Below are 22,693 nucleotides of genomic sequence, written 5' to 3'. Positions count from 1 at the left end.
GTCAAATAACAGAAGTCACCGACTCTAGCAGAAGCAGTATTACAAGCCAAATCTGCTCAGCTTTTAAGAATAAAAAACCTCCTTCTGGAGCATCTTTTCAAAATCCCATGTGACATGGCATGAATATAAGCAACATGTGAACCGTAATAAAATACATTTTAACATACTCAAATTGGAAAATGTTATTCTGATAAGCAAAAGCATACCAAAAAGTTATATATTTTATGTCAATGATTGTTTGCAGAACCACAGCCTTAACTGGCACTTAAGAACCATTTCACTGTTCACAGAAGTCTTCACAGAGAAATAACATACAAGGCACGCTAAATACTGTTGGGCCAAACACATTCTACTGTTTATTACACGTATTACATTCTTAAATAAAAATGCGTCACATAACATTTTTGCATAGATATCTTACAATATACCAATTTAAAAAAGAATTATGAAACAGACCAGTAACAAAAATAAATTTTTTTTCTTCATTAATAATTTTGTAACATTAACATACCACCATCATATAATACAAATAATATTTTTAAATCTTAAGACTTTTTGTACAGCAAAAAAACTGACAAAGTAATATATTTATATATATATATAAAAAGCTTAAAAAAAATAAAATGTCAAAAAAAGGCAGAACTGAGGGCTACAAGATTGGGTACTTCTGTGATATATTAGAAATACCAGAGTAGGCCTGAGAGAACGCGACCGAGGGCATCTACAAAATGCACTTGTCAGACACATCTGGTAAAAGAAAAATTATAGTGCAAAATGAAAGTCCTTCAAGCAATGTTGTTTGTTTTTTTGTTGTTTCTCTCTCTTTTTTCTTTTTTTCTTTTTTTTTTTTTTTTTTAATTTTATTAGCAGGGAGCATACATAGTCCCTAAAAAAAAATCCCCCAAACAAAAATCTAATGTGTAGTAGACATCAAGGTAGAAAGGTTTCAAAGAACTAGAAAGAAAACAGGCCACTTGGCAAAGTAAGAAAAAAATAATTCAGCCTGCATTATTGTCTTTTCAACTAGATGAACAGACGTGCTAAACTAAGGCCTTGTTTCTACGAGAAAAGCTGTCATGGTTTATATGCAGTGATTTTAAAACCAGGTACTTAAACTGGTGCAACAGCCTTCCAGTAGAGGTATCTTAATTGGATGAAGCATTTTTCACACTTCAGCATAACTGCATAGGATGCCAATGCAAACTCAATCCAGCAGTCAAGTAAGAGGTGCAGCTACAAAGTGATTTTTAACTAGACAGATACTTTAACACAGGGCAACTTCCCTGGTAGAGACACGGCCTTGGTAACAAAACAGTGTTTAAACCAGTGTTTTGATCCACTTCCAGAATCTGACAGGCCTGGGATTTAAAACACAGAGCGACAGGTAAGATCTGTGTTGCAAAATACAAAGCAAAGAGCAGCCCTTCAGCCATCAGGCCTTCCAGGGACTGCATGCCAGCTTTTCCTTTCTCCAAAAGACCAACAATAAAGGCTAAAATTGTCACTTTTCTGCCCATTCTAATTCAGTTCTAGTGTGCACATGCTAAGCCCTGGTCCCTCTCCCTTCCCACCTCCCCTCCCCAAATTGGCAGCCTATTCATTCACAGTACACAGCAACATGTATTTCCAGTCCTGGTCGAACACCTTTCCTACAGAAGCTGACATGATTTCTAAAATGCAGTGGCAACAGCAAGTGCCCTCCCTAAATCAAAGCAATAGGCACAGTTGGCTACTACAAACTGTAAGTCAGTAGCTCAGTTTCTTCTACTGTGTAAGTACATACGGTATACAGTTGTACATCTCCACCCAAGGCGAAGAACCATTTTTCTGGCAGTATATAGAAGTTAGGACCAAAGCACTTAAAAAAAAAAAAAAAAAAAAAAAAAATCATCAAAGCTTTCATTTTTAAAATTGCAAAGAGTTTCAACTTCAATTATTAACACCAAAAATGCCATTAACAAGCATTAGGGAAAATTATAAAACCCTGTTTGAAAAATAATGCCTGCATTTTAAAGTTTTCAGGTAGGGAAACCCATTCTTGAGGTCATAAAGGCAGTTTACCACCCCCCCATCTCCACATTTTCGTGTATATAATTTATATATACAACTGTATTATTATATATATAACTTATATAGCATAAGTATGTCTTGGACTTCTTCCTCTAACGGAGAAGGAAAGTCTCAGCTTTATGAGGCAGATCTTGGTATCAGTTAGGCCAGATCCTACTATTTTCACAATGCTAAATCTTGCCACTGAAGCCAGCGTAGAGCTGTGGAGGAGAAAGACTGCAGTAGTCATCCCTAAACTGCTAATAAAAGGAGATACAAATGTGACAGAAGGAAGAAGAATATCCAAGCTTGATATGGAAACAATCATTCAAGAAGGCATAAATTTAGTGCCAATGAAAGACGGGCAAAGCTTGTCAATGGGTAGTTGTAGCATCCTGGGAGGAAATAATTTTCATTTTTCAAGCTAGAGTTATCGTTGAGCATTGCTTTTGTTCCTGGTACGTGGGGATCTTTGCAAGTGCAATTCTACATGATATCAGGAAAAAGTGTTGGGTTAGAGGCATTGCCCAGGATATGAAAGCTTGAAAACAGTCTTATTGGATGGAATGACAGGATGTGACAAGTCCTGGATGAAATCAAGAATAAAAGCCCTTGATCCACTGGGTGCTGGCCTAAAAGCAATAAATTATTTACAAAAATTCCCTCTTTTTTTTTTTTTTCTTTTTTTTTAAATTTAAAGATTTAGACACACATCAAGGGAATAGGCAGAGAAAAGTAAACACTTAAGCAAGTCAAATTTTCATTAGTTTGTCAAAAGCACCATTTATGACCTCTTCTGTACACAGATAAACAAACTATGTTAAACAGGAGGAGCAACCTTTGTGTTAGAGATAACTCAACAGCCCAAACTATCTAGGATCAGGACTGGTTCTGTAGGTATGAGAAAAGTCACAGGTAAGATACACTCCATCACTGCGACAATCATATTGATCAACTCCATTTTAGCCACACACCCTAGTGATTAGTTATCTTTTTACTCCTGAAGTGAAAATAGTTCCAAAAGCAAGGATCTGGGGGCTCCTCTTGCTTTCAGGTTCTTCTTTCCCCATCTGTGTTTGGTCAGTGTTGTGTTAGCCTAAAAAAAGAGGAAACCCAGTTCCAAAAAGTCTGAGGAAAATAAGAATTAAAGAAAACCAACCAAACAAACAACCCAAAAAGCCAAACAAAACAAAACAAACAAATAATAATAATAAAATAAAAAAAAACCCCAAACATTTAATGTTCGGCTTTATAGAAATATGTTTTGGCTTAGATTTCAGGTCCTAGAAACAATTTTTAAGATGTTACATGGGTCTTCCAGGCTAGCAAACTTGTTTTCTTAATACCTGGTTGGTCCCTGCAGTGGTGACACATCTCATGGTACTATATTGCTTCAAACTGGTTTGCTAAAGGTTTTAGTGGTGTGTTTTACTATTTCCTCCTCTCTAAATCTCCCTCACAAAGAAGCCTTATAAAGTTTAGTAAGGATGAAACTATCAGAGTTTGACAAAAACCCTACAGGCTGTACTGCCAGCACAAGACTGGGAAGGACTAGAACCAGTATACATTTAATCAGGGAGAGCTCTGAAATGAATCATAGAAACACAGAAAAATTAACGTTGGAAAGTACCTCAGGAGATCACCTAATTCAACGCTCTGTTTAAAAAATAGTTCAGTTACATCAGATTGTTCAGGGCCTTGTCCATAACACTGAAAGAATCTAAGATTTCAGTCCCTTCTTTCTCTTCTTCATTTGCCCTTTTTCTGGCTATCGAAAAGAAAAAAACCAAAACCAATACTGAACAAATAAACAAACAAACCAACCCGCAATAACCAACTCTGGGATACTGTGGAATACTCTAGACTCTGGAAACCCCTTTTCTGTTAGACCAATGTTTATAAAATTCATGTTGTATTTTCAGTCATTCTTTATCTCCCAAGGGGAAAATGAAGCAGAACAAAGATGCACTGAAGTGCTGCTTCAGTCTAAAAAATGACTAAAGTACAGTATCACGTGCCCTCATATTTGATGTAGGACACGTGAAACAGTATTTATTTTTAGTTTAAGGGAAAACAGCAATGATTATGTTGAAAAAACAGATTTTTTTCTTGCCAGGCCTTGGGCTGGCAGCACAGAAAGTGTATTTCTATAAGCATATTTTTATACACAGATTCAGCAAATTTTATTAGAAAACCTTTATACTGGTGCTTCCTAAATGGCTTTTTTGTAAGTCAGACTTCAAACTAGAACCTCTTCATAGTTATTCTCAATCAAACCATGGCAAAAACCAGAATAAATAAATTATATTGACACTGTAACATATGCAGCACATCTTGATCTGGAATATTCTGTCTGGTTTTGGTCTCTCCATAACAAGAAAATTATTGACATACTGAAGTGAATTTACCAGAGAATCATTGTGGAGATCAGGTTCTGGAACACATGACGGCTGAACCTCAGGAAGAGAAGGGTAAGGGTAGATCTTATTGCTGCCTACAAATCCCTAACAATACATAGAGAAAAAGCCAGACTCTTCTCAGTGGTGCACAGAGGAAGAAGCAACGAAAACAAGTTGCAGCACAGAAAATTACTATTTGACACACAGATTTTTAAATTTTGGGGTGTTTTTACCATAAAGCTTGTCAAATATTGGGCCAGCTTGCACAGAGAGGTTGAGAATTTCCATCCTTGGGGATATTTAAAACAGCTGGATAGAGCCCTGAGCAACCAGCTCTGGTTGAGGGTTCGCCAAGATGTCCTCTAGAGGCCCCTCCCTACCTGCATGATTCTATGATTGGCAGCTCCGCTCCAAAATATTGTTTAGCTATTCACAAACCCACATTTGTTTTAGTTGCTTCCTCTATGTACACTATTTTGTTAAACTTTTGTCTCTATTTCTTCTCATCCAAGGTGCCATGACCTTGGAAAAAAACAATCTTTCTTAAAATGGCTTCTCTTTTGCAAATAGGCAAATCTAGCATGAAAGAAACAGGGTCACACTTCTCCTTTCTACAGCTGGATAACTTAGTCCTCAACTATCACTAAATCATTTACTTATGGTTTGCTTCCAAGAAGCCTTACCAAGAGGATTGGCCTTTCCTCATTATTCTGTTTCTACTCCTAGGTTACAAATAGAGGACAACTATACAACTTTAGCAAGGAGACACAGACACAAAAAGGATCTAGCTAGAACAGGTCAGACAAGTTTGAAGAGCACAGCTTAAAATACCTGTGAAGAAATAAAACTTGTCATTGTAAAAAAATGAATTCTGAATTGTGTCACTAATCATACCTCTCCAAAATGGAGATGACTTCTACAAAATACCAGCTATGGGTTAAGATTTTAATAATGACTAAGACACTTGCATATAAACACCCAAAACCTGAAGTTCAGAGATTGACTTGAGCACACCACATTTAGAGGTGAAAAAGTTCTGCCTTTGCAAAGAAGAGATGGTGCAAAAGCTCAAAATTTGGCTTCAGAGTTCAAGACCTGCTACAATGAGAGCCAGAGGAATCTGGTTAAGTCTCTTATCCTCCTTTTTCCTATGTTTTCTAGGCTATTTTTTGGATCCATGATTTAGATGAAGACCTGCCTCTAGAACAAAATTATCAAAAACTTCAGGATGGTTTTTTTTTTTCCATAGGGCCCCTGTTCTGCCATATTAAATAAGATGACAACAACACTAGAAATGACAACTGGAAGTAAATAAATAGTGTTGCCTTTTTTTCCCCCCCCCCCATTTATAAATAGTCTAGTACTTAAATTGCCACTTCATAATTAAGGTTTGTAGACTACTGATACGATGTCTAAAGGCAGGTGTGTTCAGAGGTCAAAGGAGAATATTTATGCAGGTTCACAGCCAATGAATATCATAGTGGTGGGTTTGAGAGCACAGATTTTTAGGACACCACAGTAATGAAATTCTAGGATTCTCTCAACCTTTTCTTAATCTAATGCACTGACTGGATGCTCTACAGTTTCATACAGATGAGGTTTCAGTTCCCATTAGACATCTGGCAGGATGCTCTATATATTCCAACACAAATTGGATTCTAGGGCCCTCAGTCCCGGTAGAACAGCTGGGTGGAATGGCCATAAAAAGTATGCAAATACAGAAGTAGAGAAATACGAGATTGTCAGCAAGCAGTGCTCCACAATTTTAAAATGTATACATGTATATATAAGCATATATACATACACATATAGAGTATAGTTAGTTTTAAATCTTTGGAATAAATTCATGTTTTGTTCTCTCTCTCTTTCTTTCTTTTCTTTACTTCACTCTCTCTTGCTCTTATCATGAATGTTACATTACTGTCCCTAAAAGATGGTTAGATTTTGGTCCATATTTCATGCCATATGGGCCAGACATCATATTTCCCCCCTGTCCCCTAAGTGTTCAGTTGACAGTCACAGTGTTTTGTGAAAACTGTGAGAAAAAACAGCATCTTTTGAGCAAATTTAATCTCTCACTGGAACCAAAGGTTGCAAAATGCTGAGAATTCAAGTGCCAAGGATCTTGGTGATGGCTCTTAAGCATCTATTGAGTTTTCTGTTTGTTCTTTTTTTTCCGCCTAAGAGTACAATTTTACCTCCCAAAACATAAATTAAGGGAAATATTTAACAGTCAGTGAGTCAAAACAGTCAAAGGGCAGTTGGCTAATACAGTATAAAAGAGCAGCAACCATTTATGGACCACATGCCACTTTGTTTCATTTCTAGACACGTCTTATAGGGATGTTCCCAGAATATACAAAATATACAACCTAACGACCACCTGCCTGCTTGCATAGGCCATTTTCATGGTCCTAAATGCAGTCTTTGGAGCCAGGGCCAGATAGTTTCAAATGCAAGTTACATGTTTTGTGTTTGGTTGGTTTTCTTTTGTAATGAAGACTTTAATCCACTTTGAGCCATCAAAATCAAATTATCAATAGGGCTGAAAGGTGAGCATGAGACCTCCACTTCTCGAGGGTTCACAGAGTAGGCCGAAACGGACCTCTAGGCTAGTAATACACTAGACCAATCATTGGGAAAAGTCTCAAGGCTGTATGTAAAATCCAACCCTTCCTTCACTGGTCACATTGTTACATATTTTCACATAGGAGCAGGCTACAGCATCAACTTGATGAATAAAAGGAGGACTCTGATAAATTCTTTAAAAGGTTAATGCTGAATGAAGCCATTTTACTTGGAAGATGTTCTCAATTTCCCACTCAGAGACTGGAGGAGGATTTTTGGCTTGATTTTTTTTTTTGTGTGTGTGTGTAAGATACTCAACAAACATTAGCTTTAAATTAAAATGTCTGCAGGTGCTCTTTACACAAACAGAAGTCTAGTGTTTCAAATAGTTAATAGAAGAATAGCAAGAAAAAACAACATAATTCATCTATAAGTCACTGTGGGTTGTGGCCAATATGCTCACATGATGTGGAAGGAATCCTGTAGTCATGCCTGTGTGGCCAGTCCCAGACCAATATCCAGGTGAAGACAAGGAGTTCTGAAGATCACTTGTTCGTGGAGAAAAGAGAAAAAATGTTTAAGCTTTCGAACCAGCTTGTAAAGTTTTTTGTTCAACAAATAAACAAGAAGTCCTAGCTATGGCAATAAGGTGAGGCCTACAGAGATATTAGGTGCTGTTTCTCATGGGATTATCCCTTGGCCACTTAGCCATCATGGCAGCAGCTTCCAGAGTCCTTAGTGCATATGTTGTGCAATAGCCAAAACAAAAATTAAAACAAAAACAACCAACAAAAATATAGTCCTCCATGAAGTCTACAAAAACTCAGGCCAAAAAGAGGGTATTTGTGTCACAAGTGTCACTCCACAGTCTACTGCCATTAAGGCCACTGGTATTGACTTAAAAGGATCTAAATAGCTCAGTTCTAGGAAGAAGAACCAAATCCAAGACAGGTTCAAAGTGTCTGTGAGAAGTCTGATGCACTGAACACTAGGAATTCTCAGACAAAGAACAAATGAACCAAGAGGTTAATTTTGGCTACCAAACTGGGATTTGGTTTTCTAGGTCATTGTTTTTCCCCCATCTATTTAAAAAGAAAGTTAGTGCTACAAATATGCAACTTCAAGACAACATATTCTCCTATTGAGTTGCACTTAGAAGCAAGTTAAATAAGCCCATCCTACTGCTGTCCGCCTGCAAGGAAGCTTCCTCTGTTTTCTTTGATTTCCATTGGCAAAACCAGGAAACAAATCCAAGAGGGACGAAGTACTGTAAGCAATTGTTCCTTCTCATTCACTTCACATCTATACCATTTCCTTGCCTGCATCTTCTCCCATCCAGCTGGGGCAAGGCATAAAGAACCGATGTACGTACTGAAGTACTTGGGTGCATGACAGTGTGAGCGTGTGGCCTCTGTACAGAGAATTACACGTGATCAAGTCCTCTTCTCCTGCAAGGTAGTGTGTTGTAATTGAGTTCCACTTTCATCTCACAACACTTAGCTCAGATGACATCCATTCCAAGCTGACTGCTCTTTAGATGTGTCTCTTCATGTGGAGGGCGAGGTGATCAGACCTGGAAAAACACCTGCAAAATAAAACAAGTGGGAAATTAAATAAATACAGGATTTGGGAAAATGGAGTTCCTACTCCTTCCTCTTTATGTAGAGGAGGAAACATATATTCCAATTTTGAAGCATTCCTCAGATAGTCTACGAATCACGATGAAATTCTGTGATTGAACCTCTCTGACCACAGATGGGTAACTGTCCTGGCTCTTCAGCAGCTAAACAGGCTACCCTTCTTTTTCAGGGACATTGCTGTTTATAAATATCTGAGGGGTGGATGTCAAGATGAAGGTATCAGTCTCTTTTTAGTGGTGCCCGGTAACAGAACAAGGAACAACAGGAACAAGACAGAACACAGGAGGTTCCACCTCAGAACAAGAAGGCACTTCTTTATGGTGAGTGTGACGGAGCACTGGAAAAGGCTGCCCAGAGATGTTGTGGAGTCTCCTTCTCTGAAGGCTTTCACAACTCGTGTGGATGTGCTCCTGTGCAGCCTGCCCTAAGTGATCTTGCTTTGCAGGGGTGTTGGACTTGATCTCTGGAGATTCCTTCCAAACCCTAACATTCTGTGACTCTGATTATGTGATTCCTCTGTTCCTCTTCCTCTCTCCCTTCTCTTTCACAGAGTTAGACATCAAGGAAGAATGCTACACTACACACTTGTAGACAAAATTAATTATTTAGTGTTAAAAGCATGTGTGCATAAACAAAATAATGAAACACAATTTTGCTCAAGCACTCAGCAACACCAGTTTAGAAGAGGCACCAGCTTTCTGAAGTGCCCAGTATGTGCACTAAACACCAAAGTTTTGAAATGCCAGTTTTGAAAGCCGAATTCTTCTTTCTAACTCCACCAGGAAGTAAAGCTGTTTTAGAGTTGGAAGGCTGACAATTCATCAGGCTACATACCCCTCTCTTTCTCTCTGCTGGGAATTTGCATGGTAGTATGTGGATGTTGATGAACACTATCTCCCTGAAGGATGTTGAGAAAAGATAAGGCATTATGCTTATTTTGTAACACTGAAAACTGAGAGACAGAGAAAGCAAGGAAATTGTAAATCACATGAAAAGTGTGATAAAACCAGGGGGGAAAAAAATGCCAGGGCTTCAGCTTTCAACTTCTGGTTTTTATCCACACAGCCATTTTTCTCCATCTCATAAGAAAACAGTGTTTTGACATTCTGAACATGTAGATGGATGCTGATGAGATGGACTTAGAGCAGCAACCCTAGAGAACTAGTTGAGTTTTAGGGCTGGTCTAAACACTCCATTAATTGAGAATAAGGTAGGGCATGAATTTGAAATTAAACAGCTATTCTTGATTAACTCCCTCTCTAAAGGCTTATGACTGCCTTCTTCTGAAATTACTTAATCCACTTGGGAAGTGGGTTAAGATACTCAGAATAAAACACGCTCCAGGAGAAGAGCAACCCCACAAAGAGTTAATCAGGAATTACTATTCCAGAACAGCTGCACTGTAGTAGATGTGCTACAGGGCACTTACAGCAGCAGCAACAACAGCCCAAATTCAGGCACTTGACACCACCAAGATATTGCCAGAGTGATCAGGGGAATAAATTCTCAGGAGGCCAATGCTTTCTTCCCTGTCATTCAATACATACTCTGGTTTATCCAGACTGCCAGTAAGCAATAAATTTTTTTGACTTGGTACCCATTGGAAATGGGATTGAAAGCACCAATCCATTTCATACTCACCATCACTGATAGACAAGCAGGCAGTGCTTCTGGCTGACTACGCCAAAGTCCTAAAATGGAGTCTGACTGTCAGAGCAGGATGACTCAAGACACTCTCAGAAATTCAGTTTCTACTAGAAACTTCAAGTTGAACACTAAAACCTAGGAGGTTTCCAAGTTCCCTGCAAATCTTGGTTTGTCTTCATTGCACCCTAAGCCACAAAACAACGGCTTATTTATTTTAACTAATTGCAAAAAACATCTATTATAAATATTACACAAAACTCCACATATCTGTGGCTTCTGAGTAAATTGTTTTTGTAGGCTCCAAGGGCACCATGAAAAGTTCCTTCCAGAACTGACTTGTCTGGAATGTCTTTTCACTGGCCCACAGATTTGGAGTATAAAATAGCCACCAACACTGGTCTGAAGAATATCCAAATGGTTTAATTCATACATAGGTACAGAATGTATATCCAAAAACATAGTACTTGAGTATTTCATATTTTTCAGAATGAGGATGGTAAAAGAACAAATTGAACCACTCAGGGGGGAAAAAAAAAAAAGCCAAACCAAACAAAACCCTCACAAAAACAAACAAACAAAGGCACTCAATCCAAAGGCAAACACCCAGCAGATAAATGCTGTAAGCAGAGAAAGGCTGAGAAAGAGAAGACCTATGAAGACTAAGAGATTTTAAACAGGGGATCTTTACTGTCCTGCTGGCAGTATTTCCCTGCATAGGCAACCTGTCTACATCTAGACACACAGATGAGCAACCAAGGTGTGTGTTTTTAAGATAAAGGAACCTTCTAAGAAGACAACTTTCACTAGAAAACTATTCATCTTTTGTGGATGAGCAAAGCTCTGGTCAAGTTGGTGCTTCTCTACTGATTTGAAGCTGCTTACAAAGGAGTTAATACCTTCAAAATGGCAAAAATTAGAAGGAAAGACTTCAAATTAGGATGAAGACTGCATTCCTTCAAGCTCCTACATGAAACACAGCAAGACAGACAGGAATTTGACAATGGACATTTGGCTTTCAACACAGCAGGCTCAGCACAGCTAGAATTTTCTAGCTCTGAGGTGCCAAAATACACCCTTGGACCAACATCTCTCTCGTCAGTCTAAACTGAGAAAGCAGCATGCTCTGGCTACAAGGTCTGCCAAAACAAAACAACAGCTTGAGTGGCTGCCAAAAAAGATATGCACCAGCTGGCACTTCAGTCTAGGACTAGTCGTAAGACCACCACCCATGCATGGCTTTTCTTCTCCAATTGTGTCTATTATAGATGCAACCCAGGAAGTAGTATGCTGAATCACAGCAATGCAAGATCTGTTAAAAATATGGATCCAGTACAATGTTTCACATCACTGACCACAGTATTAGCATCTAGGACATTTTTCAGCCCTATAACACTTTTTATAGCTAGTAAAATGGTACCATATTTGCTAGTTTATAGCTAATAAAATGGCACAATACTAATTCTTCACATTCTCCTGCTGACTAATTTGGTTAGTTCTATCTCTTGGTAAGGCTGGTGAATGCAGTCATTTATTTCAACAGTAAAACAGTCGCTACAAAATTCTGTAGCTAAATCACACTGTTAAAAAAGGCTATTGATCCATAGACAAACTTTTTTTTTCTCCTGGGACTGAAGATAGCAGTGAAAGAGGCTCTACAGGATAAGCCGTCAAGGGAAACTCCTTCCTTCACAAAAATAAAGAACCAGTAGCTTGCTGCTCTCTGCTCCTGCCTGTGAGACAAGACCTTGATCCACACCTCCAGCTTCACACCACTTTCATTTCCTGAGCAGCTCCATATAGCATATGTGGGTCCATCACAGTCTTCCTCATTGTCTCTCCCTGAGTGCAATTCCTCTTAGAAAGGACAGTTTGTGCTAGAATAAGATACCCTAATTCTGAAAGTCATACAGTGATGTGTGATACAAATTCCCTGCTCGAAAACATTATTTCTTCCTTTCTCTTTTCATTATATCTCCTTAGCAACGCAGTACTGCTCAGCACTGAAGCCTCTGCAGGAGATAAGGGGGAAGGTAACTATGATGAGAAGAGAATATATTGCTCAGCCATCTTCCTTTAGCAGCTGTGGATTCTCCACTGTTGGATGTGTTCATTTCACAGAATCAGTCAGGTTGGAAGAGACCTCCAAGATCATCAAGCCCAAATGATCACCTAACCCTAACTAATCAACTAGACCATGGCACTAAGTGCCTCAACCAGTCTCTTCTTAAACACCTTCAGGGATGTTGACCTCACCACCTCCCTGGGCAGCCCATTATTATGGCAAATCACTCTCTCTGTGAAGACCTTCTTTCTAATATCAAGCCTAAACTTCCCCCTGCACAGCTTGAGACTGTGTCCTCTTGTTCTGTTGGTGGTTGCCTGGGAGAAGAGACCAACCCCCACCTGGCTACAACCACCCTTCAGGTAGTTGTAGACAGCAATAAGGTCTTCCCTCAGCCTCCTCTTCTCCAGGCTAAACAACCCTAGCTCCCTCAGCCTCTCCTCATAAGGTTTGTGCTCCAGACCCCTCACCAGTTTTGCTGCCCGTCTCTGGACACGTTCCAGCATCTCAACATCTTTCTTGAATTGAGGGGCCCAGAACTGGATGCAGTACTCAAGGTGTGTGCTCTTCCCTTGCTTTCTAAAGAAAACCATGTGTGCACCTCTCCTGAGGAATATACACTGTAACACTCTGGCACTGAGATGTTATCTCTTAAACACTTATTTACGCAGAACAAGCAAATACCACTTCCCTGTAATCCTCCTCTCCTTGGAGTGCTGAGGGCTCGCATTACGTGAGAAACATAACCCTAGCCCTTGTTTCTGAAGAGCACAATTCCTTGGGAATGCTAATAACCAAGCAAATCCCTGGTGTCTGGAAGTCACTAGGGACTTGTACACTGCTTTCCACACCACTTCAGCTAATCCTCCTTTCTTCTCTGCTGCCACAAACCACACACCATTTGCAGTACATATGGTGCTACTCAAACCAGTGGTAGTTTGCCAATTACAACTAACAATGTGATCTGTGGGTTGCGTGTTGTTGGGTTAGGGCCGGGACAGCAGGAAAAAGGAATCAGATCTTGTCTCTTTTGTTTTAAAATTGACCTGTACAGAGAGGACATTAATGCCCTTTTGATGCCAGTCTGAAGGTCAGAGACACACATGTATCTGAAAACAGCCTGGGAAGGGAATTGCAGCCAGACTGTGCACCACATTCCTCTTCTTTGCTATCTGAATCAATGTTTTCATGCTCTGATTGCCAAGGTAGGACCTTCGCCTCTGAACAACAATAGGCATGATTTGAGCTACGTCAGTATTGTTAAAATTGCTCCAAAAGGCTCCTTAAAGTTTAGCAAGCCAGGATATCTGAGGGAGAGAGCACAACTCCTGTCAGTAATGGTCAATAATGGGTAGCAGTTCAAACACAGAGAAACTGTTCTCCAGCTGGGAACCTTGGCTCTGGAAGGAATGTCTTCAACATTAAAGTTCTGCCTAAACAGCTAAGGACAGATTCAGGCATGTTTCAGTGCTTGCTTTAGGTGACGTCTGCAATAGGTGGCAGTAGAGAGATCTGTGAATGAGAAAAGAAGGAAAAATAGTGGTATGGCAGAGTGGGACAAAAGAAGAGCAGGCGCTGTCACTCTACAAGCTTGCAACAACTGACTGGGATAGTAAAAACAAATCTATTTCCTTCCACCACCTACAGATGGTATGTGCATGGATTTTAACAATGCAAAATCCCCTGAACTCTTTACCTATTAATAAATGCTTTTCCTTCATCTACAGATTCAGATGAAGAGCAGAAAATGCATTAAATGATTGCAAGAATATATCTCTTGACTGCAGCAACTGAGCTGGCTGCCAAGGAAAAGCCCTAGGTAGGAAGTGATAATATAGAGAGGGAGAAGAATGAATACTTAACTAAGGGCTGAAAGAGACTAAGAAGTTGAAAATATTGACTATTTCTTTATATCTCTGCTAAAAATATTGTCTGTCCTGACACAGAAACTCTGGGGTTTTGTGTGTATGTGTGTGCTTGTGTCTGTGGGGCTAAGATGGTTAAGTTTATTCTTCAAAGGAATAAAAGAATCTAATGTCTTACATTTAAAACAGAAAATATAACTGTTATCCTTCATGTAGGTGCTTATACAAAAGCAGAACTCCAAAGGTCCCTATCCTGTCCCTCATTCTGAGAAAACAAAAGATAATCCAGGGAGAAAACAAAAGATAATCCAAAAGGAAGCCCTCCATGGGGGAAGGGAGATGGGAAGAGGGGAGACAAGGGCAGTAGAGCACTTAAGGAGATGAAGGTCTTGGAAAGGCAGGATGTGAAAATGATCGAATTTCCTTCCCATAAAAGGATGGGGTCCCTTGTTTATGAACCACACATCCTCTCTCCACGCATGTTCTCTGCTGGTCTGGTGTACCCAGAGGCTTCCTGGAGCCTTTATTGTATTACAAAACATTTCCTTATCTGAGCAGAGAACCTTAGTGCTGCATTAGAAAGATGGGTAATTTTCTTAAGCCTCTTTTAAATATATATATAAATAGGATTAGCTGGATAACATGTTCAGATGCAAGCACATTATTTGATTACTCAATAGTGGATCCAGGTTTCACCCAAGGCACTGCCAGTCTCCAGCTGGGGGGGGGCGAGGGGGAGAAGTGCTCATTGTTCGATCCTGTCAGTGCTGTCAAGAGTCATTACAAGGGTAATTGCTTTTGCTCCACCCTAATTTCTTATCAATTGAGATTGGAGATGAGAAGGAGGGTTTTCTTTTTTTTTTTTTTCCTTTTTTTTTCCTTCTGTTTCTAAATTCAAAGAATCCAGGTTTCAAAATGCTCAGCAGCAAGCAAGGATGACCAGATTTTTCAGCTGAGCTCATCATTCAAGCAGCTAAAGCAGTGGGGACTGCAAAAAGGAATCAGCAGTCAGAGACAGCAACCCTGAGTCTCACTGGGAGCTGCTGGATGCTCAGCCCACCAGGCAAAACTGGCCCCTCATTTCTGCATCCCCAGAGGAGGACTGTTGCATGACAGGCTCTTCAGGAACCCTGGCTCTGGACACCTGTCAGGCCCAAACGGAACTAAGGTGCAGAGTATTTTCCACATCAAGCAGATGTCAAAGGTAGGAAAAGGTTTGCTAGTTAGCAGGAATATGCAGAGATCACTGATTCTATGCAAAACAACCCCCAGGAACTTCAGTTATAAGATGTGCCTAAATCACTGTTGTGCATTTGAAAATCATGCCCTTTGCTGTCTTTTACTGACTCTCCCCTGTTACATCTGGTGAAGCATGAAGCCCTGACCTCAGCAGTAAAGGAAGACAATGACCATACAGAAATAAACTTTTTTTTTCCAAGAGGTTTCCTACAGATTTGAGGCACTTGTGGCACAACAGCCACACACACTTCCCATCCCTCCATCATATACCCACATGGTTCTGAGGCCCTTTGCTTTTGTGAGGCCCATCTTGCCAAAATGCAGGCAGCCAGCAGTCACGCTTGAGGCAGATGGAGATTCTTTGCTGAGAGGTCCATCACTGAAGTGGTCTAGGACCCTCTGGATGCCTTCTCTGCTTTAAGAGTATTAAGAGGAACAGTCCTATGGACTCAATCCTCACAACAGACACTGGAAGGTTTCAGTCGGACCTACAACTGGTACAACATCTTTCTCTGTGCAGTGGGATGGAAACAGCTTAGGCTGCTTAGGAAGTATTCCCCATCTGCTAGCCCACCTGGACGTCGAGGCAAAGAGGACAGGGGCAGAGTGGAGGGTCCCCCCTGGCCTCAAGGATCAAGGCATGGGGACAGGAGGCCAGAAGAGACCTGTCTGCTGGAAGCCAGGTCTCTTGTCCCTGGGAGCCAGTGGCTTCATGCCACTCAAAGTCCAAATGTTGCTTGAACACCATATTAGGAGGCTGCATTACCTGTCACAATGGTTGCATTTAAAGGGCTTTGCACCCGTGTGCTTTCTGTAATGCCTCGTGAGCTCGTCGCTCCGTGCAAAACGCCACTCGCACCCTTCCCACGAGCACTTGTAAGGCTTCTCACCTGTAGAGGGGAGGAGAGAACAGTCAGCGTGGCAGCAGGATTACTGAGCACTCAACTTGCAAGCCCTGTGTCCTCCCACCTTGCTTCTGTCCCGCTCAGGCAGGTTAGCCCTCCAGACAATTAATTAATGGCCAGTGAAAGATGAAAACAATTTAGGGCTTATGATTTACTGCACTAAGGATAGAACCTGACCAAATTTTACCACTGCTAAAATTCTTGCACAGCCTTATTTCCTATTTCTAAAAATCCAATCAATTACTCCTCAAAGAACCTCTTAGAACATCCTCAAATGTCTGTCCTGCTGTTTGGCTGGATCCTGATTATCAGTTAGCTTTTCAGCTCACTCCATCCCTGCCAGGTAAATTACTGCGGTGCCTGTACTAATATCTGATCAGACTGCAGGTGTGCACCACTCCAGAGTGACCACCACCACTGCTTTTCTCTGGCTGCCATTTACCCCTCACATGGCCAGATTCATATCTGTTCTCCTCAAGCTTTCATGCTTGCTGCCCCTTAGGACTGTGCTTTCTTTAGTTACTTCTGAAAACAAAAATTGTTACTTGGTTCAAGAAATTATGCATCAGGACAGTGAGTGGCAGAGGAGAAATGTTTCCTTATTTAAGTCATCTGGTCCATCAGGCTTTTCACACCACAACTTTATCAGCTGCTGTTCTGCCCCAAAATACAAACCATAGCACTGAAGGCAATGAGACGGTACAGTGATAAGACAGGAGAGATTGTGGTCTGTTTTGTTCACCTATCTTCTGTTGCAAACCAGTCTCTGCAGATCAAATTCTGCCCTGGTGTAACATCTGCAGAGTCATTAACATGAAGATGTTGGAGAATTCCAAGGTTTCATGTCTCTCCTTTTCTTATTTGGTGCACATCTATTCATGTGCATACAAATTTATCATCTCCCCCCAGAACAAATGTTCCAGTGCATCTCTACTACATAAACTCCATGTTGCTATTCCTCATGCAGTCTGCACTCTATGAATGCACCAGAGGAGGAGGCAGTTGCAATAAAATGCAGACAAGAAATCAGTTTCACTACCAAGCTTCTAAGATGGGAATTGTAAACAGACAAGGGATTATTACTTATTTGTTGTTAAAATTGCTAAGAAGATAATCTTAAAAAGCCCACCAATGACCAAACGGAAGTAGTAGTCTGACCTCTCTGCGCCGGTCATAAACAATCACTTGCACACAGCAAACAGATTTCTCAAACACACCTTTCTATATTTAGCATGCCTGTTGAGCAAATAAAGGACTGAGATCTGATTATGGGAGACCTATGTATTTCAAGGTGGCAAACTGGAGGGGCTGAAAGAGCAGGAAAAGTGCAAAGGGCAAGGGACTTGCATTAACACAGATGAAAAAATAAAGGCAAACCAAACCAACCAACCACACAACCCCCCCACAAACAAAACAAAACAGGTGTTTTCTGGTGATTGAATTTCTACAGACTTCTTATTGCACAGGCAGCTCTGCTGCACAGTGGTGATCTGACACAGCGAGAACAGCAAAGTGAGCTGAGATGTCAACTAGTGTTGTTTACTGACCTCTGAAAAGTTTCTTTGGCTCAGTAGCTCAATTAAAAGATTTGCTGAGGTGAAGCAATTTAGAGGGGGCAGCAGCTGGCAAGAATTTGCCGAAACAGCCATTTGTCCCTCAGTCCCAGGATGCAGAAAGGCCAGTCTGGATGTCTCTGTTCCATGCCTCAGTCCACCACAGGGAAATGCTCAATAAAGCAACAGACTGAGCCAACAATAACCACCATTCGACTTAAGAGTGTGCCTGCCTGGTCACCTTCGGGGGGTGGGTTATAAATAAATAAAGGAAAAAACTTCTTGCTAGTAAACCAAGTGTTGGTGTCTTGTTTCTGGGCTGGTTAATCAACTGTAATTCAAACACTTTCACCAGTGCTGGCCCCAGACACTAGAGCTGCATTTGCAGTGCTCTTCCTCTGCCAGCCTTTGACATCCTACCTGGCACACTGCTCTCTCTTCCCAGAGACGAGGGATCTCCCCAGCCCTGGTTATGTCTATGACAGCACACCAGTTTTGTCTGAACAGTTCACGCATTATGTCAAAAAGCTGTCAGTAAACAAGCCTCAGTGATCACTCAGATTCCTCGGTTCTCTGACGCTCTCTAGTGCCTACCTCAGAGTGGAGACAGCAAGGCAAACTGCCTTGCTGTGGTTTTGCTACACACGCCGCAGAGCTAACTCAGAAGACAACTGTTCAGCCAAAGCCCACAAGGTACAGCCATTCTGAAGGATACAGCTGCCTACAGAGCCGAAGGGTGAAGGAAGACCAGCCTGGGCTTTCTGTGAAATGATGATTGTTAGGACTGAAGTCAAGTTTGGTTTGTTAACATTTGCAAAAAGCTTTGAAAACGTACAGAGCTATTATATTATTGGAGACAGAAAAGCCAAGCATGATTACTGGCAAATCCATGGGATGCCACAAATCTCTTACTTGCTGCAGGGACTCCTCTCTCAAATGTTTCTTGTCTGGCCTTGCACAGCCCTGAGCTGTTTGTTTGCAGATGCTTTTCCTCTGTAACCCGAACCCTGTTCCACAAAATGTCAGACAGTACCTCTTTGTGCTCCAGACAGCATGCTGGCATACAGTGCTCTGCACAGCACAAGATAAATGCAAAGGAGCACAGTGACCTTTAAAGCCACGTCAGATGGCTCCTTGACCTAGAGACCTCAAAGAGGTTAGATTTCCTGCCCTCCTGCAGCTACTCAAAAACATGAGAGGGCAGGAGAGGGACCTCTGTATCTCTGCATGGGAATATGAAGAACAAACTGCTTCTTTAATGGCTGCTTTCACTTTCCCTGAAGATGAAATGAAAGCATAATTTGCCAAGGTGCACATATGTAGGAAGCATGGGAATGGAGAAGAGGGGGAGGGTCCTCCTACATCACTACTGGCAATGGCAGGAAGAAGAAATGGGAAGGATCCTTCCCATGTGCCAGGCTGCTCTTGTTGTTGCAGAGGATTAGTGAGAATAAAAGGATAGATAGTGAAATCCTCCTCTGCTGAAGGCAATGGCAAAACTCCCACTCACTGCTACACAGCCAGGATCTCTCCCTTTTTAACAAATTAATTACGAGCTTCAAAATCCAATTAAAAATAGGAACATCATGGAGCTGTGCCACAGTGACTTTTTTCAGGCTCTAATTCCTCAAAATTAATAACCACACTTAAAACTCATGCCTGAGAGCTGCTCCTAGGAAGGAGGCTATACTCTTTAAGTCACCTTTGTTCAACAGAAGGACCTGTGCAGTGCTTAAACAAATCCACCAATGCACTCAACAGCGGAGCCAATGCACATCTGAACACATAAAACTGATAGCCAGATACACATCCTTGAAATATTCAGCTGTTTCAGTTCAGAATGTGCTCCACACCTTGGGTCCAATTCAGCTTTCACACGTCCACGGACGCACCTGGGAAGGGCAGGCAGCCAGCAATGCAGATCTGTGTTCAAAGCAGTGCATTATGCAGCTCTCAGAGATGGGCACTAGCAGTACAACAATGGACCATTCGCTCATGGAAAACCTTGTTGAACTGACCCATCAGAGTGGCTTTCAACTTTTTAAATTGATTTCCCTGAGAGAAGCCAAATACCCAGTAATTTCAAGCTTCCTGACCACATTCCGTTTTCCTTGGGTAGCACATGCAGCACAGTAGATGTGAGCTGTGGAGTGATGCAGTGAGTACACAGCACCCAGCATCCACACCATGTGCAACTGAAGAGCATAATTTCTGGCTAGCAGCCAACGGTCCTGTGGCCTGAACCCCTCTGCACAAGCATGCAAGCCACACACTTCCAGAGCACCTCCTGGGACAAGCCATCCAAAGTGATATTTGCACTCTAGCCAGGCTGAACACAATGACAGCAACCAGAAAACTCATCTCAGAAGAGATGCTTGAACACCAGAACACACTCACATAGACACATCCTTAGTTGCCTGCTGAGGACCCATAAGAAGCAGCTTGCACATGCCTGCAAGTGCACAGTATGCTTTGCTCACACAACATCTCACACAGCATCCTCCTGAAGAAACTGACTGCTCATGACTTGGATGAGTAGACACCTTGCAATAAAAAAAGTGGTTGGATGTCAGGGCTCAAAGAGTGGTGGTGAATGGAGATAAATCCATGTGGCAGCCAGTCACAAGTAGTGTTTCTCAGGGCTCAGTACTGGGGCCATTTCTCTTTAATACCTTTATCAGTGATCTCAACTGGAGGATTGAATTCACCCTTAGTAAGTTTGTAGATATCACTAAGCTGGAAGGGAGTGCTGATCTGCTTGAGGGTAAAAAGTCTCTGCTGAGAGACCTGGACAGGCAGGATTAATGGGCCAATTGTATGAGATTCAGCAAGGCCAAGTGCTGGATCCTGTACTTTGGTCACAACAACCCCATGCAATACTAGGGTTTGAGGAAAAGCAGCTGGAAAGCTGCCCAGCAGATAAAGGCCTAGAGACGCTGATTGACAGCCATCTTAACCTGAGCCAGCAGTGTGCCCAGGTGGCCAAGAAGGCCAACAGCATCCTGGCCTGTATCAGGAATAGTGAGACATGCAGGACCAGGGAAGTGATTGTCCCTCTGTGTTCAGCACTGGTGAGACCACACCTTGAGTACTGTGTTCAGTTTTGGAGCCCTCACCACAAGAAAGACATTGAGAACCTGGCATGGGTCCAGTGAAGCTGGTGAAATGCATAGAGAAAAGGGTTTCTGAGAAGTGGCTCCAGGAGCTGGGGTGGCATAGTCTGGAGAAAAGGGAGACCTTCTTGCTCTCTACAACTACTTGAAAGGAGGCTGTAGTCAGGTGGGTGTTGGTCTCCCTAGCAATAAGTGACAGGATCAGGGGAAATTGCTTCAAGGTGCACCAGGGGAGGTTTACATTGGATATTAGAAGAAACTTCCTCACTGAAAGGGTTATCCAAGACTGGAATAAGCTCTGCTGGGAAGTGGTTGAATCACCATTCCTGAAGGTGTTTAAAAGATGCAGAGATGTGGTGCTGAGGGATATGATTTAGCACCAGACTTGGTAGTTAGATAATGGTTGGACTTGACCTTAAAGATCTTTTCCAACCAAAATGATTCTAGGAAGACACAGCAGTGGGGATGCTATCTGTTCTCAAAACAGAGGACTCCCTGTCCTTGCCACCTACATACTACAGGCATCCTCTAGGTCTCCAGGACATTTGTTTTGCACAAGGAGTAAGGCAGCATTTGCTACGGACATTTCATAGTGTATGTTTCTGTGTAGAAATGTGAGGTTGTGGGCTGCAGAGGTACATAACTGAGATCAGCTGGGAACACTGTCACAAACTACAGCATGCAATGGATGCTGGACATGTAGTAGACCAGAGATCTCACTATTTGTTGCCAGTCCCAGGAGTTAAAAAGTCACAAGTCCAGTCTCCCACAGAAATAATGACATTTTTAAAGCAGAAAACAATAATATTTAGAGATAATTTGATTTCTGCTTTGTTGATAACCTAAGACCATGATTTAAAACTTCTCTTTGTAGCCCTGCAACCTAGAAACATTTATTTAAAAATACAGAGAAAGGAGTTTACTCTCTGTTTCCTGGATTCCAAGAGTGGAGACTTTAAGAAAACAACCTTTCCAGGTTTTGGGATATACACAACAAGATCACAGAGTTGGCAATGCTGTGGGCTGAAATCCTGGTTCCATCAAAGTAATTGGAAAAATGTCCATTAAGGCTTGAGTTTCACCCTGTATCTTTAGAGAATTAAATGTAACCAAAGACGTTATGATTTTCCATCTCTATTTTTCTCTCTCTTCCCTGCATTCCACCTTAAATACCACACCACAAATATATGTTGATTTCGGTGCACTTAGTAAACAATCAAGGAATTTGAGCCCCCAGTCCTGAAATGAACTGCAGAGAATCACAATCAAAATCCTTGCTGGTATCTCTCCATAGTAAAATGTGGTACAGTCATGGGGCTCCTTTTGTCTGTGTGACCAATATAATAAAAATAGCTTAAAGAAACTTACGGGAAAACAAACAAAAACAAACAAACAAAACCCCCAAACAAACACACACAAAAAGCCAAACACCAAAATCTGCCTATATGCACACTTGAAGGCAATTGTTCTAAGAGCTCCTTAATATCATGTTATATAACTACACAAACTAGCATGTGAAAATGTCTTTAAGAAAACAGCAGAAACGTGCCCTTATAACGCATCCAGTGTTCTCACCCACTGTGAGTTATTTACCTATAGTTTCAGGTTTAAAAAATAAAAATTACAGAAGAAACACAAAACACATGATTTAAA

The 22,693-nt window shown here is 41.3% G+C and overlaps 1 protein-coding gene across 4 annotated transcripts in view; it reads right to left on the bottom strand.

The window, feature by feature from the left end:
* Nucleotides 1–338: 338 nt before the first annotated feature.
* The window catches only part of KLF7 (KLF transcription factor 7), a 63,113-nt gene continuing 40,758 nt past the window's right edge, over nucleotides 339–22,693 (bottom strand). For 2 of the 4 annotated variants that reach the window (XM_068138333.1, XM_068138336.1), the window contains 2 exons: nucleotides 16,236–16,359; nucleotides 13,221–13,877 (listed from right to left, as the gene is read on the bottom strand). In XM_068138333.1, coding sequence (XP_067994434.1) covers nucleotides 13,799–13,877; nucleotides 16,236–16,359 — 203 coding nt within the window. In that variant the 3' untranslated portion in view covers nucleotides 13,221–13,798. Of the gene's footprint in view, nucleotides 3,146–7,479; nucleotides 8,602–13,220; nucleotides 13,878–16,235; nucleotides 16,360–22,693 lie in introns of those variants that run through there. The other 2 variants (XM_068138335.1, XM_068138334.1) reach the window with 2 other exon arrangements.

This window comes from Melanerpes formicivorus, unplaced genomic scaffold (assembly GCF_026170545.1).
Source record: "Melanerpes formicivorus ecotype bairdi unplaced genomic scaffold, bMelFor1.0.p_v2 SCAF_5, whole genome shotgun sequence".
NCBI classification, from domain to species: domain Eukaryota; kingdom Metazoa; phylum Chordata; class Aves; order Piciformes; family Picidae; genus Melanerpes; species Melanerpes formicivorus.
Note: the sequence above shows the minus strand (reverse complement) of the source record. Positions and strands in the feature narration are given on the sequence as shown.